Source organism: Psammomys obesus, unplaced genomic scaffold (genome assembly GCF_907164565.1).
Source record: "Psammomys obesus unplaced genomic scaffold, mPsaObe1.curated_primary_1811, whole genome shotgun sequence".
NCBI lineage: Eukaryota > Metazoa > Chordata > Mammalia > Rodentia > Muridae > Psammomys > Psammomys obesus.
In genome coordinates, this window is record NW_026585644.1 from 47,675,137 (window position 1) to 47,689,458 (window position 14,322).

The following is a 14,322-nucleotide window of genomic DNA, read 5'->3' on the forward strand; positions in this document are numbered from 1 at the left end:
GGATATTACAGGCCACACTAGTGGGCTTCAGGGACCACATGGCAGTGCTCCCCCAGCCCCAGGCTTGAGGCTTCCTATAAAACTAGTACCTCAAGAAGCAGGCCCTCCCCAGAGCACAGGGCTGTGGGCTGGTGAGGGCTCTTTAAGCTCAAGGAAGAATGAGTCTCTGAGCCTGCATGGGAAGGGAAGGTGTTTCCAACGACTTGCAGGCTACTGTGATCACTGAAGAGGTCTAGGTACCACAGATAGCTGAGGGCAAGGAGAAGTGAAGGGCAGAGAGGGAGGCAAGGGCCTCTTCTAGGCTGCTCCCTCAGTCTACTCACAGAGACCAGGCCCTTCCCTACAAGTCTTTCTAGAAGACTTGGAACACAGGGCAAACATACCAGGGCTTCATCAGCTCAATACTGAGGCAGGAAGGGGGCAGAATGCCAGAAAGCTTGTGTCAGAATCACTGACTCCAGAGGGGCTGCCTTTAAAAAAGATCACTACTACAGAATATCTGGGTAACCAGGAGAATTAACCCACTCACACACCAGAATCTATACTCTGCTGGGCAGGGAAGAGGCAGCAGCCTTCTAGAGTAAGCCTCTCAGGAAGGGGTCTAGAAAAGCAGCCTTTGATTGCAAAGTGTAGAGTTGGTCCTCTACAGGAAGGCAGCTTCTGGAGTCCTGGGCACCCCCACAGTACAAACTCACATGATCTTTTACAAGGATGATCAGGAAGCAGGAGGCAAGGCAAGAAGCAAATCAGAACTTGCTACTTTAATCGCTAACTGGAGCCATCTTCTGAGAACCACACTTCTGTTAAAGTGGCTGCCAATTATTCCTCTGCAAATTCTGTTTTTATTAGATCTCTATTTGGAAATAGGGAGTCAGGGTACTTACAGTCTCTTCTGTGCTTTCCATGGGAGGGAAGCCATGCAGGTGGGTCTCCAAGCCCCACCCCAGCTTGAACTATGTTTACCATTCCTACTAGGCTAGCTTCAGCATCTTGAGTTCCCACAAAAGCTTCTCTTTGAGGGAAGAATTTCACCAGATGAGATGATCATTATATTCCCTCTCCAAGTATAAACTCCATGGTTCTACGGTTCTCTTACCAAAAGCACAAAGATAAAAATCATGCTGGGGAGCTTTTGAAAATTTGGCTTCAAGTGTATACAGATGTTTCTCACCAGTGTCTGCCTGAGATGTCTCTTAAAGTCTTGAGCCAAATGTAAATTCCTTTAAGGGCCACCACACCTGGTCTCTTATCCAATTGCACAGCATCTCCTCTTTGGTTCTACCAAGCCAATGCTCATGCTAAGTGTTGCTGCAGTATCTCACTGCACCATCTTGGCATGTTCTTTCCCTATCACCTCTGCTGTTTTTAAATCACACTCCTGTTCTTAAGCTAATCTCAAACAGCTGCCTCCCCCAGAGAGCCTTTTTTTCTGCACTTTTGAACCTATGATCTCCACTGCTTTTTGAGCTCCTCTATTGGTTACTGTTTGTATGGACTGGACTGCATTATAACTACACCATGACAATCGAGGCCCACCTAAGGCTCCATTCCATATGCCCGAAGAGCTTATCACGATACTGAACTCTGAACTGACTCCTGGGTACACGAGTAGCAGACATTCTTAATTTACTCAACAAAGGCTAGTCTGTATATGTACAACCTCTCTCCTTCTCCAAACAAAGAAAATTAGCCTTTAAACCTTACCCAGCCTGTAAAGAAGTCTCTTTTCTCCTAAAACACTTCCTTGACTCCTGCACCCCCACAAGCTAGCATTTATCCCATCTCAGCTCTACTGTGATTCATTTCAGCCCTTTATTAAATTCTTACTTGCTTACGGTTAATCTGTTTCTGTCTTGGTCAGATGATTTTATTTTCAAAGATATTTATTTCTTATTTTATGTAGTACTTTGTCTGTCTGTCTGTATGTCTGTGTACCCCGTGCATGCCTGGTGCCTGCAGAGGCCAAAAAAGGGCATCAGATCCCCTGGGACTGGAGTTACAAATAGTTGTGAGCTGCCAGTGCTAAAAACCAAACCCAGGTACTCTGCAAGAATAGCAAGTGGTCTGAAATCTTTGGGCCACCTCTTTAGCATCCCCACGTGGTTTTTAAAACAGGGACAGTATCTTTCACCATATTTGTATTTTGGCTTTTTGAGACAGGGTCTCCCTATGCAACCTAGGCTAGCCTTGACTTGCAGTAATCCTCCTGCCCCAGGTCCCTGAGTGCTGGAATTACAAGACCACAATTGTGCCCTAGAAATATAATTCATTTTATATTCTCTAGCATGCTATTTCCTGTGAATTGTGATTGAATTTAGTTCACTGGAAATGGCTCAAATGAAGGTACTGGTTTATCCAAGAGATAGGACTTGATGTTAAAAGAAAAAAAAAATCCATTGTACCAGGGCCCTACATAGTGCTATGAAAATGCAAATCATATCATGACAATACTCTCCAAGCCTTCTAACAGCAACCCTCTCATTGTCCCAGGGCCAACAGCTACAAGCAGAGGATTATTTCTGAGCCTTCTATCCCATTTATTACTAACTCCAGGTTGGGGTTTGGATTTCTTACTTACAAGCATAAAGCATCAGCAGCTGGGGACTGACTGCCTGGTTACAATTGTGTAAAAGTCCTGTCCTTCACTTTCCAATGTGATAGGAAGCTCTGATCCTGTGCACTGTCATTCAAGGCTCACTTCGACATACTAATCACATCTGACTGCTTTTACCCGGACCAGCCTGCTGGCAACAACAAACTCTTCCTGTATCTTCAAACTTCACTTCTTAAGCAGCTTGTTCCTTGTTGCATTTGCAAAACAAGTATTTAATGAAGGAGATGTTTTGCACATTGTCCCATGGGTTTGGGTTGAAATGTAACTTCATGCTTCTTTCTGTTGTTTTAAAAATATAAACAGGATCTAGTCTCAAGGTTTCATGGCCTTAAACATTCCTGAAATGTCTGAAAGGGTCTAAAATACACCCATTCTGTTCCTCTCACTACTCAATTCTTCACCAGGTTGAAGGTGACTTCAAATAAGCTGAGTTGGAGAATTAAAGAAGTCTCTTCTCCCCACAAAATCTCAGAGCTGAGAGTCAAGTAGTGATTATATCCATACTCATTTTGTCCTCTCTGTCTCTCAAATGTAGAAAAGAGGGACTGCTGGAAAAACCTTCCAGACAAAAAAAAGGAGAGGACAGAAAAAATGGAGAGGAGGGAAAAAAAAGAAAAAAGAAAAAAAGAAAGGAAAGCAATAGCTTTCCCCAGCCCCACACAAAAGCAAGACACGGGCCAGCTGGTGCCTGCGCACTTGCTATGTGACGAGGCAGCCTTGCTGAAACCCGTGTTCCTTCAAGTCTTGGCAGGGACCACAAATGATAGCCTTACAATGCTCCATGATTAACGAAACACGACAACCCTTCTGGGCTGGATGCCTATCAGGGGCATGGAGGTGGGACAGTAAGCTCCAGCATGGTTGAGGGCTGACACCACATTGTTTCTCAGGTCACTGCAAAAGAGGAAGTTATTTCCTGAGGAGGATAGCAGTCCAGAAGACAGAGACTGGGGAGGGGCTGGGGACAGTGGGAAAGAATCAGACCTAAGCCCATTCTTTCTGCCCTGGAAGTATAGTCTCTTGTGTGAATAAATCTGGTGGTTAGAAAAGAAATGCTGTCTTCAGCTGTTGTAAAGCAAATGGAATTCTAGAGCAGAATTCTGTAGCTGGCCACAGACCCCTGGGGAAAGAACTGGGGATTGCCACACACAAGCAAGGCTTAGCCTTGTCTCTCTAAGCATATTTTACTGACATGATTAAATCCATAGGCCCTAAAGGAGCACAACACTCAACTTAGTAGGGACTAGTAAGGAAGAGTACACAGGGTGAGTGAGAGAAGTACTGAAGGGAAGACGACCAGGAAGTGGATCAATGCTACAGTTCATACTTTGCAAGTCACAGCTGGCTAGAGGGATCAGTTATAAGAGTAGTTCTTCAGCAAACACAAGCTCTCCTGTACTTATGCCCTTCACTGACACAGTTTTACTTAAAAACTCATTCCCAAGGTGACTTTCTTAATAACCTTGAGACCTATTCTTGTATTGCCAAGAGCCCGTTTTCCTCACCAGACTATCAGACTGTTATTTTACAAAATGATAAATACTCAGTTGCATGCCAGGAAAGCACTGGTCCTACCCCAGGCACTGAGGCCACAGGGATGGCCGCCTGGACCAAGGAATATAACTTTCCCATAGTGTCCTGGTGCTACACAAACCCTGATGCTTGGAGAGAATACAGGCCTAATGCCTTTGGTAGTCTTGAGTCTGCTCCTGTAACTCCAAGCTTCTGCCCTCGAGAATGAGGCCAAGAAAGCAAGAACATTTCTAACTGGGGAGTATATAATTATAGTAGCCGATGTCCTAGCTTTTGCTACATAAAATATGAATTATGTCCCAGGGCCAACAACAGTGGTCTCACCTGCAGCTGGCCAAGAATTTAGGCTCCCAGGTCCCACCCTAAGTTAGTGAATGAGAGCCTTCATTCTAACAAATGATTTCTGTGCATGCTTTTGTTCTGAGCTCTATTCTAGACAATGCTTAAGTCCTTAAATCCCCAACATAACAAACAATGTCTGGACACATGGAGGCAGCAAGGCCCAGGAAAAAGCTTGGCAAGGACTTGGAAGCTGAGTCCTCAACAAATGTTAGTAGTTTTCAGTGGGGTCCACTCCTGGTCAGCTGTGTGAATGGATGGGGTTCCCTGGCCCCTATGGGCTGCAGTTCTCCATACAAATAGGGCTGGGGAGTGAAGTCGCACAGACTTCATGGGGTTTTCCACATCTAAAATCTAAGCCCACGAGTCTGTTTTAAGAAACAGTTGTAATGCTTAATGCAGTCTGGCACATGCCTTGCCTAGAAAAGCCTGGCAAATGGAGTAATCCAAGAACAGTCTACTCTGCTTCAGCCACACCTTAAGAGATAAAACTGTGACCTGAGCTTCCAGGACGAGCACTAGGCTTAAATGGACTTGGGAAAGCAAAGGCATGAAATATCTAAAGCAGAGTTTCTCAGGGTGGAATTGACATTGATAGGTTTTAAAATCTTTTCAGGTGATTCTAGCTAGTTCTAGCTTGAGCATTAGGAACTATTGTTTGGAACGAAAACTTACTACCAGCCAACCTGGCATTTGATTAGTGCTAAGTCCAAGAGTCACAGACTCCTGTAGGGCTCCTAAGGGGAGAAGTGGCCAGGTGAGGACGGCAGTGGAGAGGCGATCAGAGTGGTAGTGCACCGCTGACATTCCAGGAGTGGGGAGGCTCTGGCCAGATGATGGGCGTGAGCTTGAGGCTGGCCGAGGCTGAAAAGCAAGACTCTGTTACAAAGCAAAATTAAAACAATCCCAGGGGAGGAGGGGGGAGAGAGAAGGAGAGATAGATAGATAGAAAGAAAGAATATGAATAAGAGAGAATGAGATTGAACGTGCAAATGAGCACATACAGAGAGAAATACAGCACACAGATCATTAACAGGATCGGAACAAGTTGTTAGTTTGGTTCCCAACACTGCTGGCAAAGAGTGCCTAATATGCCCAGGCCTTAGTGGCACCCTTCGAAAGCCCAAGGAAAGAATCTTTATTAGGCAGATACACATGTTAAAGTGTGTCAGTGACTATGTTATAACATTAAGGTATAAATTGAAAACCTATGCATACTTGTTTGACTTATCTTTAAACTTATGCTAAACTAAACTGGTGTCATACATAGTGTGTCTCCACAGAAAAGCTGGTTTTCTAGTACCAAGAGAGTTTTGAGATGAACTCATGGATTCATATATACTAATTGCTTTATCTAGAGCTTAATACAAAATAGGCGTTCCAAAAATAAGTTTTAAAAAAATCTTAAGCTTTTGGTGGAAGAGGAACTCAAACTGCATGGCAGCTGTACTGAAACCTTTAAATGCTGTAGTACTTAAGAGACTTTAGAAATCAAAGTCTACTTTGATTTCTACTTTAGAAATCAAAGCCAAGGCCTGAATTACAAACTACACACACAGAGGCACACATACAGACTTTTCACTAGAACATTATTTATGACATTAAAAAGTAGAGCAATGAAGCCATAGTGGTGCATGCTCCTTTAATCCCAGCACACATGGGAGCAGAGGCACATGGATCTTAGTGAGTTTCAAGCCAGTCAGAGCTACATAGTGAGTCCCATCTCAAAAACAAAACAAAACATCAAAACAAACACCCAATTTCTTGTACACACACACACACACACACACACACACACACACGGGGTAGGGAGAGACACTTAAAGTCCATTTTTCAACAAATGGTATTTTCAAAGATTTTTTTTTCCTGCCTTTTTTTTTGGGTAGAGATGGGAAGAAAAGCCCTCCCCCCCAAGCAAAAAAAAATTAGAACAATAGCCTTGAAGAAATAATGGTACAGAAAGATTTTTGGTTGGAGTATTTGCTATTTTAAAGTATTTTAAGTACAGAGTCACTATTCTAACCCCAGAACTCCTTCTATCTTGTAAAGCTAAAACTCTGTGCCCATGAAACAGGAACTCCATTCTCTCCTCTGTCACATGCTGCCAGTGGCCACTCTACTTGCTGTGTCTATGAATGAGCACTCAGCCTGACACTCTTGAGGCACTGCCATGTTACGGCATGGTCAGATCTTCCTTGCTGGCTTCGGATACAGCTGCTGGTAGAGCACTGGCCTACAGTGTGCAAAGTCCTGGGTTCAATCCCTAGCACTGGGGGTGGAAACTTTTCTTTTTTGTTGTTACTATTTTATTTTTTATAATTTATTCATTATATATCCTGATTGAAGTCCCTCCCTCAAGTCCTCCTAGTCTTTTCCTCCTCATTCCCCCACCCCCTTCCCCTAGTCCACTGAAAGGGGGAGTTCTCCTCCTCTGCCATCTGCCCATAGCTTATCAAGTCTCATCAGGACTGCCTGGATCCTCTTCCTCTGTGGCCTGGCAAGGCCGCATCACCAGGAGCAAGTGATCAAAGAGCAGGTATCCAAGTTTATGACAAAGGCTCCCCTTACTTGGACCCACATGGAGCGTGAGCTGCCAATTGGCTATATCTGAGCAAGGGGTTTAGGTCTTCTCCATGCGTGATCCTTGGTTGGTGCAGCAGTCTCTTTAGGACCTCTTGGGCTCAGATTTTTTTTAGCTTTGTTGGTCTCCTTGTGGGGCTCCTGTCCCATCTCTGTCCTTCTACCCCCCGCCTCCCATAAGACTCCTTGCACTCTGCCCAAAGTTTGGTTGTGAGTCTCAGCATCTGCTTCAATTCCCTGTTGGGTGGAGCCTTTCAGAGGACTGTAGGCTCCCATCCTGTTCCCTCTCTTCCATGGATTCTGGTGTCTATCCTGTTTGCCATTCTGAATGAGATTTAAGTATCCTCCCTAGGGTCCTCCTACAACCACTCTGGAAATCAGTCTGGTGCTTTCTCAGAAAATTGGGAATAGCACAACCTCAAGATCCAGCTATACCATTCCTAGGCATACACCCAAAAGACGCCCCACCATTCAACAAGGAAATTTGCTCAACTCTGTTCACAGCAGCTTTATTTGTAATAGCCAGAATCTGGAAACAACTTAGATGTCCCTCAGTGGAGGAATGGATACAGAAATTGTGACACATCTACACAATGGAACACTACTCAGCTATTAAAAACAAGAAAACCATGACATTTATAGGCAAATGGATGGAACTAGAATAGATCATCCTGAGTGAGGTAACCCAGAAAAAGAAAGACATGCATGGTATACACTCACTTATAAGCCGATATTAGCCAATAGCTGTGTAATATAGGATAGCCATACTAAAATCTACAGACTTAAAAAAGCTAAACAACAAGGAATTTTTCTTTTAAAGATGGAATAATGTCACTGAATGTATATATAGCATATTTTGCTAATACTGTCAGCAGTGAGTATTGCTGCTTCTGTGGTTTAGCTACCAGGAAGAGTGTTGCTATAAGCAAATATCTAAGTCTCTGCCTTCAGTGTGTGTGTATATGTGTGTATGTGTGTGTATACTTAGAAAGAGACCTGTAAGATTATATACTAATTCTATTTCAATTTTTAAGGAAGTGTGATACTATCTTCCACAGTAGCCATAAAAAGTTTTAAAGAATAACAGCAAATACTTTCATATAGCCAAATGAAAGAAGGAAGCTATAACTTTTATACTTAACAAAACCTTAGCTATGTAAAAAAAAAAAAAAAAAAAAAAAAAAAAGGAAAAAAGATGAAGTAACCACATTAAACTGTTAACCAAAAACAGTGGTTTCCATTGGGCTGTGGTCAAAGTAGATTTCTTTTATATGTTTATTTTTTTCAAATTTGTACTAGAGCATTTTTTTTTTATGCACTGATAGCCAAGGAAAAACATGAAAGAAGCTTAGTAAATATATATATGTTTCCTTTTGGCCTTCATATCATCCACTCCAATGAGTCTAACAGTACACAGCTCATCAAGTTTCCCTTATCGGTTTGGTTTTTTGTTTTGCTTTGTTTTTTTAAACCATTTCACTGTGTTTCAGACTGGACTAAAATTTGCAACAGTCCTCTGGTCTCAGTCCCTCCTAAGTAGTAGGATTAACAGATATATACCAACACACATGGTGTATGTCATCAAGTTTTCTAAAAGAAACATTCAATACATATTTAGTCTTTTATGACTGAAGAAAACACAAGATAACAAACCACTTCTGACAAATTTTAAGCCCAATATAATTGCAATCCCAAATCACAACCAAAGTAAATAAGCCTTTTCCTCCTCTTAGTCCTGCTTGAAAGAGCTTTTCAAAGTCTTTCCTGTTTGGGCAGGACCTGTGACTCAGCTAGGACAGCAGAGCTGCAGCTTGCAGATAGCAAGGGCAGCAGGCAGGACCACCCTTGGGGACTAGACTCCATCCTCTTGCAGCACCCTCGACAACCTTCTCAGACTAAGAGGCTCACTCTAATTCTCACTGGTCTCCTGACCTGGGCTGGCTGAGTTTTCTGCCAAGAGTTGGTAACCACCACCCTCACAGCAGGAGAAAGATGATGAACTGAACTGAGAAGCAAAGTCTAAGGACCGGGGAGAACGAAGGGACTTGAAGGATTAATGAGCTGATTTCCATAAAGGGGCTGACATCCTGGAATGAAGTGGCCTATAAGAGCAAAGCGTAGGCCTTTATTCAACCCACATTGCCAGCTGGCCATTTGTCATGTAAAAGTCCAACAACTCCATGCATACTGCTCAACCAGCTCCTATAAATAAGTCCTTATTAATCTTGCAAAGTCAAAACACGAAGATATGACAAAAGTTTTTATGTGCTCTCAACTTCAGAGTCCAAATTTTAAAATTCAACTGATAGCCATAGCTCCAAAGTTTCTTTAAGAAACCTTTCAAACAAAAGGACAAATAAATGACACATCCCCTAAAATCCCTGAGCTTATTGGACTGAATGAAATCAATGATCAAATAAACTATAGAAGGGAAAAGGGTGTTACTGCTAGAACTTAAACCAGCAGTTTCTTTTCCCAGCAACAGTAATTTCTCATAGGTTACATTAGAGAGAGTCCTCACTGAGCCCAAGGCATACTTCTATGTCACGTGTAAGTGAACAGGAACATAAAGGGCTTCTTCAGCAGCTGAATTTGGAATACTTGGCACTGTAACATCTTCATGGCAAAGCAGGGAAGAAAAGTGAAAAAGGATTTACTTTGAGGTAACTACCATGACCCTAAATGGGTTCATCTGTGCATTCAAGTGAACTGGTATAGACAAATACCTTCCAGAGCAAGAGGCCCTCAGAGACAAGGCAGGGATGGGGTAGGTCATGGTTTCATTACCTCCATGGTGTGCTATGGTTTCCAACTCACAGCGTGTGGGTACTCCTCAGTGACATGGATAATACAGATGGTTCCTGCAAAGCCCTGGAATGTACTGTGCTTTGGCAGCAGGATTTCCTTACAAACTCTATTCTAGGCTTGAACATACCCTGATTAATACTTATAAAAATGTATCTTGGGGAGTAAGAGGAAGCCTGGCATTAGGAGCCTCCACAGACCACCCACTGAGTGGAAAGTTCACCCTTGGATAATAGAGAGTTGACTGTATTGGAAACTGAAAAGTGGCTTTCCTGTAGTCTGGACAAAGAGGTGGAAACCCAGTGAGTGGATGTAATTCATGGCTTTGTTTTCTAGGCTAAGGCTAAGCAAATCAGAGGAAAAACTCATGACAACGAAAGGGTTGATCAGACAATAGTGACAGGGACCATCTCAGATGTTTCCTAAGGCAGGAAGGCCTTCTCCAGCTGAAAAGCAAGTGGGTAGAAGTACCACTTTGTCAGCCATCTTCAGGCACTGAGCTAAATGAAGTCCATCAAGGGCTGGCCTGTTCCTCCATCTTCTCTTTCTCAGGAAACAAGAAGGAATGGACTGAGGAAGAGGGTGGGCGATAACTTCCAGTGAGCCTAAGCAAAGGGGTAGAAACTCTGCCTTTATAGGAGCTTAAGAGCCAAAGCTTGATTCTTGTAGAGGTTATGGCTGGAAAAAGGTTTCAGCAGATAATTCCCGAAGAACCTCTACTTCCTGATGCCCAGGAATAACAGCTAGGAAGACCTCACCTGTTATAAGGCACATATGTGACCCCAAGTCTCTGTTCTCCCAGGAAGTGTCTTAGAGGCTAAGGGCACCAGGGCTGCATAAAAGGTAAGTGGCATGAGGCTTAGGGGAACCATTTAGCAGCTTCTATAACTTCAGTGGCACTTCAGACAGAGAGCACCCCTCAATGCCCCTGCCCAGAGTTAAGTATTACACACCCTACCAGCACACCCACCACCAGCTCCTCTCACTTTCAGTTTGGCCTGCCCAGTTCCCTCTGCCTCATGGAGGCATCATTTTACATGGCCATCTGAAATAACACTGGCCAGAGTTAACTCATACAGGGGCCTTGAAGGGGACAGTGTCCTACCAGTATCTCGGGGCCTAAACAAAGATTCTGAACACAGTGTTACAGTTTTCTCTACATATAATAAAATGGGAGACTGTTTTTACTCTTTCATCCTTTATATTCTAAATTCCAGAACAAACACTAGTAAAAATGACAAAACAAAACAAAAAGTACCCACTCTGCTTCTGCTTACACATGCTATTCTACTACCCACCTACCCACAACAACTTTCACCTCTCTTTCCCACTCAAGTCCCACCTTCCCTTTAGTGCCTGCTCAGTCACCCAAGAACCTTTAACTTTAGCTGCCATGGCTTCTCAGGGTTTGTGCGGTGAAGACCAGCCAACTGCTGCCATTTGTAGCTACTATGTTTATAGGGTTGGGTACGTGGTGAGAACAAGAAACAGCTGACTGTTGAACCCTACCAATCCCCACCCAAACTCTCAGCAATTTAGAAAAATTGTCGAGAAAATACTTTCTATACCACAATGCAAAGGTCTAAAATACCCCAAAAAGTCTGGGGGAACTCATGTGAATAACTTAAAACTCCTTACCACTAGAAACAGCAATTCTCAAGCACACCACTAACCTGACGACTTCGCCTCCTCATGTGGGGCTTTTACATACCTCAAGGCAAGCCAGAGTTTGGCTCTGATACAAACAGTGACGTCACTCAGCTCCTGCTGAAAATCTGCATTTGTTCTGTGTCTGGGGTCTGTAACGTAGGCTTGTAACAAATGAAAAACCTGAACCAGAAAAGAGAAAAAGGAATACTCTGCTGTGAAAATGGATTTTTCATAAATGCTCAGGTCCTCTCTTTTAGATTTCCTTAAAATGGTCCCTCTTAAAGGAAACAGACTCTAGTCTCCACAGGAAAGCATGCTGAAAGCTGCAGGTTGGGGAAAATGCTGAAGGGGTGAGAAGCCCAGGATCTGACCAAACCGGTGCTCTGGGTTACTGCCATAATTCCCCAGATTGGGGAACACTGTGACCACACAATCATCTTCCTCAAGAGCTTCTTAGTAGAAACAACCTATACACTGAGCTCAGCGAAGAAGTGTAATTACCTTATGTCAGCAGTCTTACAGGAAACTAAACTCTAAGTCTTTGTATAGAAAGGAATAGTGGTTTAGTGTAAGTGGTTTAGACTCAAGTCCGGGTTCATTAGGACAGTGTGGGCTGATTCGGGAGGTAGAGCACAGCACACCTGTGCAGAAGTGGGAAGTGGGATCCGTAACAACCGTCAGACTTTTCCTTGGCAGTCATAAGAAGCAGCAATCAGATGTGGCACACACTTTTGACACTTACATGGCAATTCTATGCCAGAATTAAAGCAGAAAGGACAGGTCCTGGTATTGCTCAAGCATTCCTATTTAGGATGGTGGCACTGTTTGACCACACAAGCAACCCAGACCATGAGCAAATGTTTGTAGACCCCTACTCAGCAATGGTACCCATATTGTCTCTGTGAGGAGCACAAGTCTTTGGGGAAGAACGAGACAGAGGGTAGATAAAGTTTTCTGGCCTGAAAGACTCATGGCAGACAACTCCTTTGGTTGAGTTCCATCATCTACATAAGATGAGGATGAAGGAAACACAGTACAAATGAACACATTAAGAATTAAAAAAAAATGTATTTTAGTATTATTTCTTTTCTTTTCTGTTGTATCTTCTGCGAGGAGTGCTGAGTACAGACACATGAGCTGCCACATCTGGTTTTATGTGGGCTCTTAAATAACCCCATATGCAAGCACTTTATTCACAGTGCTATTTCCCAGTCTTCCAAATGCTGAGATTACAAGCTTGAGTCACATGTCCAGATCCCTACTTTGAGATAAGAACTCAAATAGTCCAGGCTGGTCTCAAACTCCCTATGTAGCTGAGGCTGGCCTTGAACAGGTCCATTTCCGTGCTTCTGACCCCTGAATACTGCACTACAGGTGTATGCCCAGTGTAACTTTTTCTGAAGCAAGAGTATACAGGAGTGTGCGCTCAGCTCCTGTATGAACACTGAAACACTTTCTCTAACAAAGGACCTGTTCTTTCAGGATCACCCAATCAGATGCTGCTCCCTAACCGCAGCCTGCAGGGACCAAACCACCCGGCGTAGAGCCTGAAGAACTGGGCTGGCTGGGGCTTCTGTTCTTATGTGGTGACTGCCAGAGGGAAAAATACCTCCGTCGGCCTCCATCCCCACTGTCCCGGAAGAGCTGGCAAAGTCACTGGGCCTTGCTTTCTTTTCTCCACAGCTGCACTAAACCAACCACCAGGGTTTTCATGTGTCACAGCGCTGTAATTAATCAGCAGACACCAGCAAAACACAGGACTGTGGAATTTACTTGTCAAGAGAACCGTGAGGTTTCAAATGCTTCTCATTTAGAAGCAATCACTTCAGAAATAACCCCTGGTGGATGTTTAAGCTCTGGCCTATATTTGCTCACCTTGGTTGGCAAAAACAAGACTGTTTTTGAAACGCTTGGTAGCTCTGGCTTATGAATGTCAGCCTACAGGCCCATCAATTCTGTCACTCTGGGCACACACCAGGACAACAATTGTGATCCTAGTTACTCACCAAGGACAGCAAGTGATCTGTCTGCACCTGACAAATGTCCACAGAGGTGCAGGCAGGCAAACCTGGTAGACATAAGCAAGTTGCAGGGGCGGTGCCATACAAATTAAGCACAAGTCAGAGAAGCAGAGGAGAGTGGAGCAGGGAAGGAAAAAGAGACGATGAGGCAGATAAAGGAGAAGAAAAGCTTGCACGGGAACACGGGAAATAGATTAGTATTTCTGAGAAATATTGATGAAAATATTCGAATGCATAACCTTCCTCACAGGACATTTGAAACTCTGGACTCAAGGAAAAGAAGGCAATCATTAGGTGTGAAGTTCAGATAGTAGGCCAGGGAGCTCCGGAAAGAGCCACCTGCCCTTCAGCTCTTGGGGCTGGCAGACACAAGGCCACTCTTCTGTTTCCCCATTTGTCTAAAGTGCTGGTGCAGAGTACAGTTAGGCCCAGGCCTGGAATAACTTGCAAACAGCCAGAACCAAGCATAGAGAAGTTAGACCTGCCAGTCTAGAGAAGGAGAATGCACAGACACACCAAAGTGCTGACAAGCACACTGCCAGTTTAGGGGGCCCAAGTTTGCAACAGTATTCCAACATCCAGCCCACAAATACTTATTGAGCAAGTATTATTACTAGATAGTGTCCTGGGAACTGCTAGGGACCAAACAGTCTTACTCTCTTGCAGCTTATGTTCTCGTCACAGAGAAAACAGCCTCCCTGGTGCTGCATGGTCAATTGTCATCACCTACCTGGCTCTTCATGATCTCATGCTGGGAGTCCAGAGCATGGACTCAACAAG

General features: G+C 43.8%; 1 protein-coding gene across 1 annotated transcript in view; it reads right to left on the bottom strand.

The window, feature by feature from the left end:
- Positions 1-14,322, bottom strand: part of Thada (THADA armadillo repeat containing) — a 296,591-nt gene that overhangs the window by 81,778 nt on the left and 200,491 nt on the right. The window contains exon 30 of the mRNA XM_055619015.1: positions 11,583-11,701. Within this exon, the coding sequence (XP_055474990.1) occupies positions 11,583-11,701 (119 nt within the window). The remainder of the gene's footprint in view (positions 1-11,582; positions 11,702-14,322) is intronic.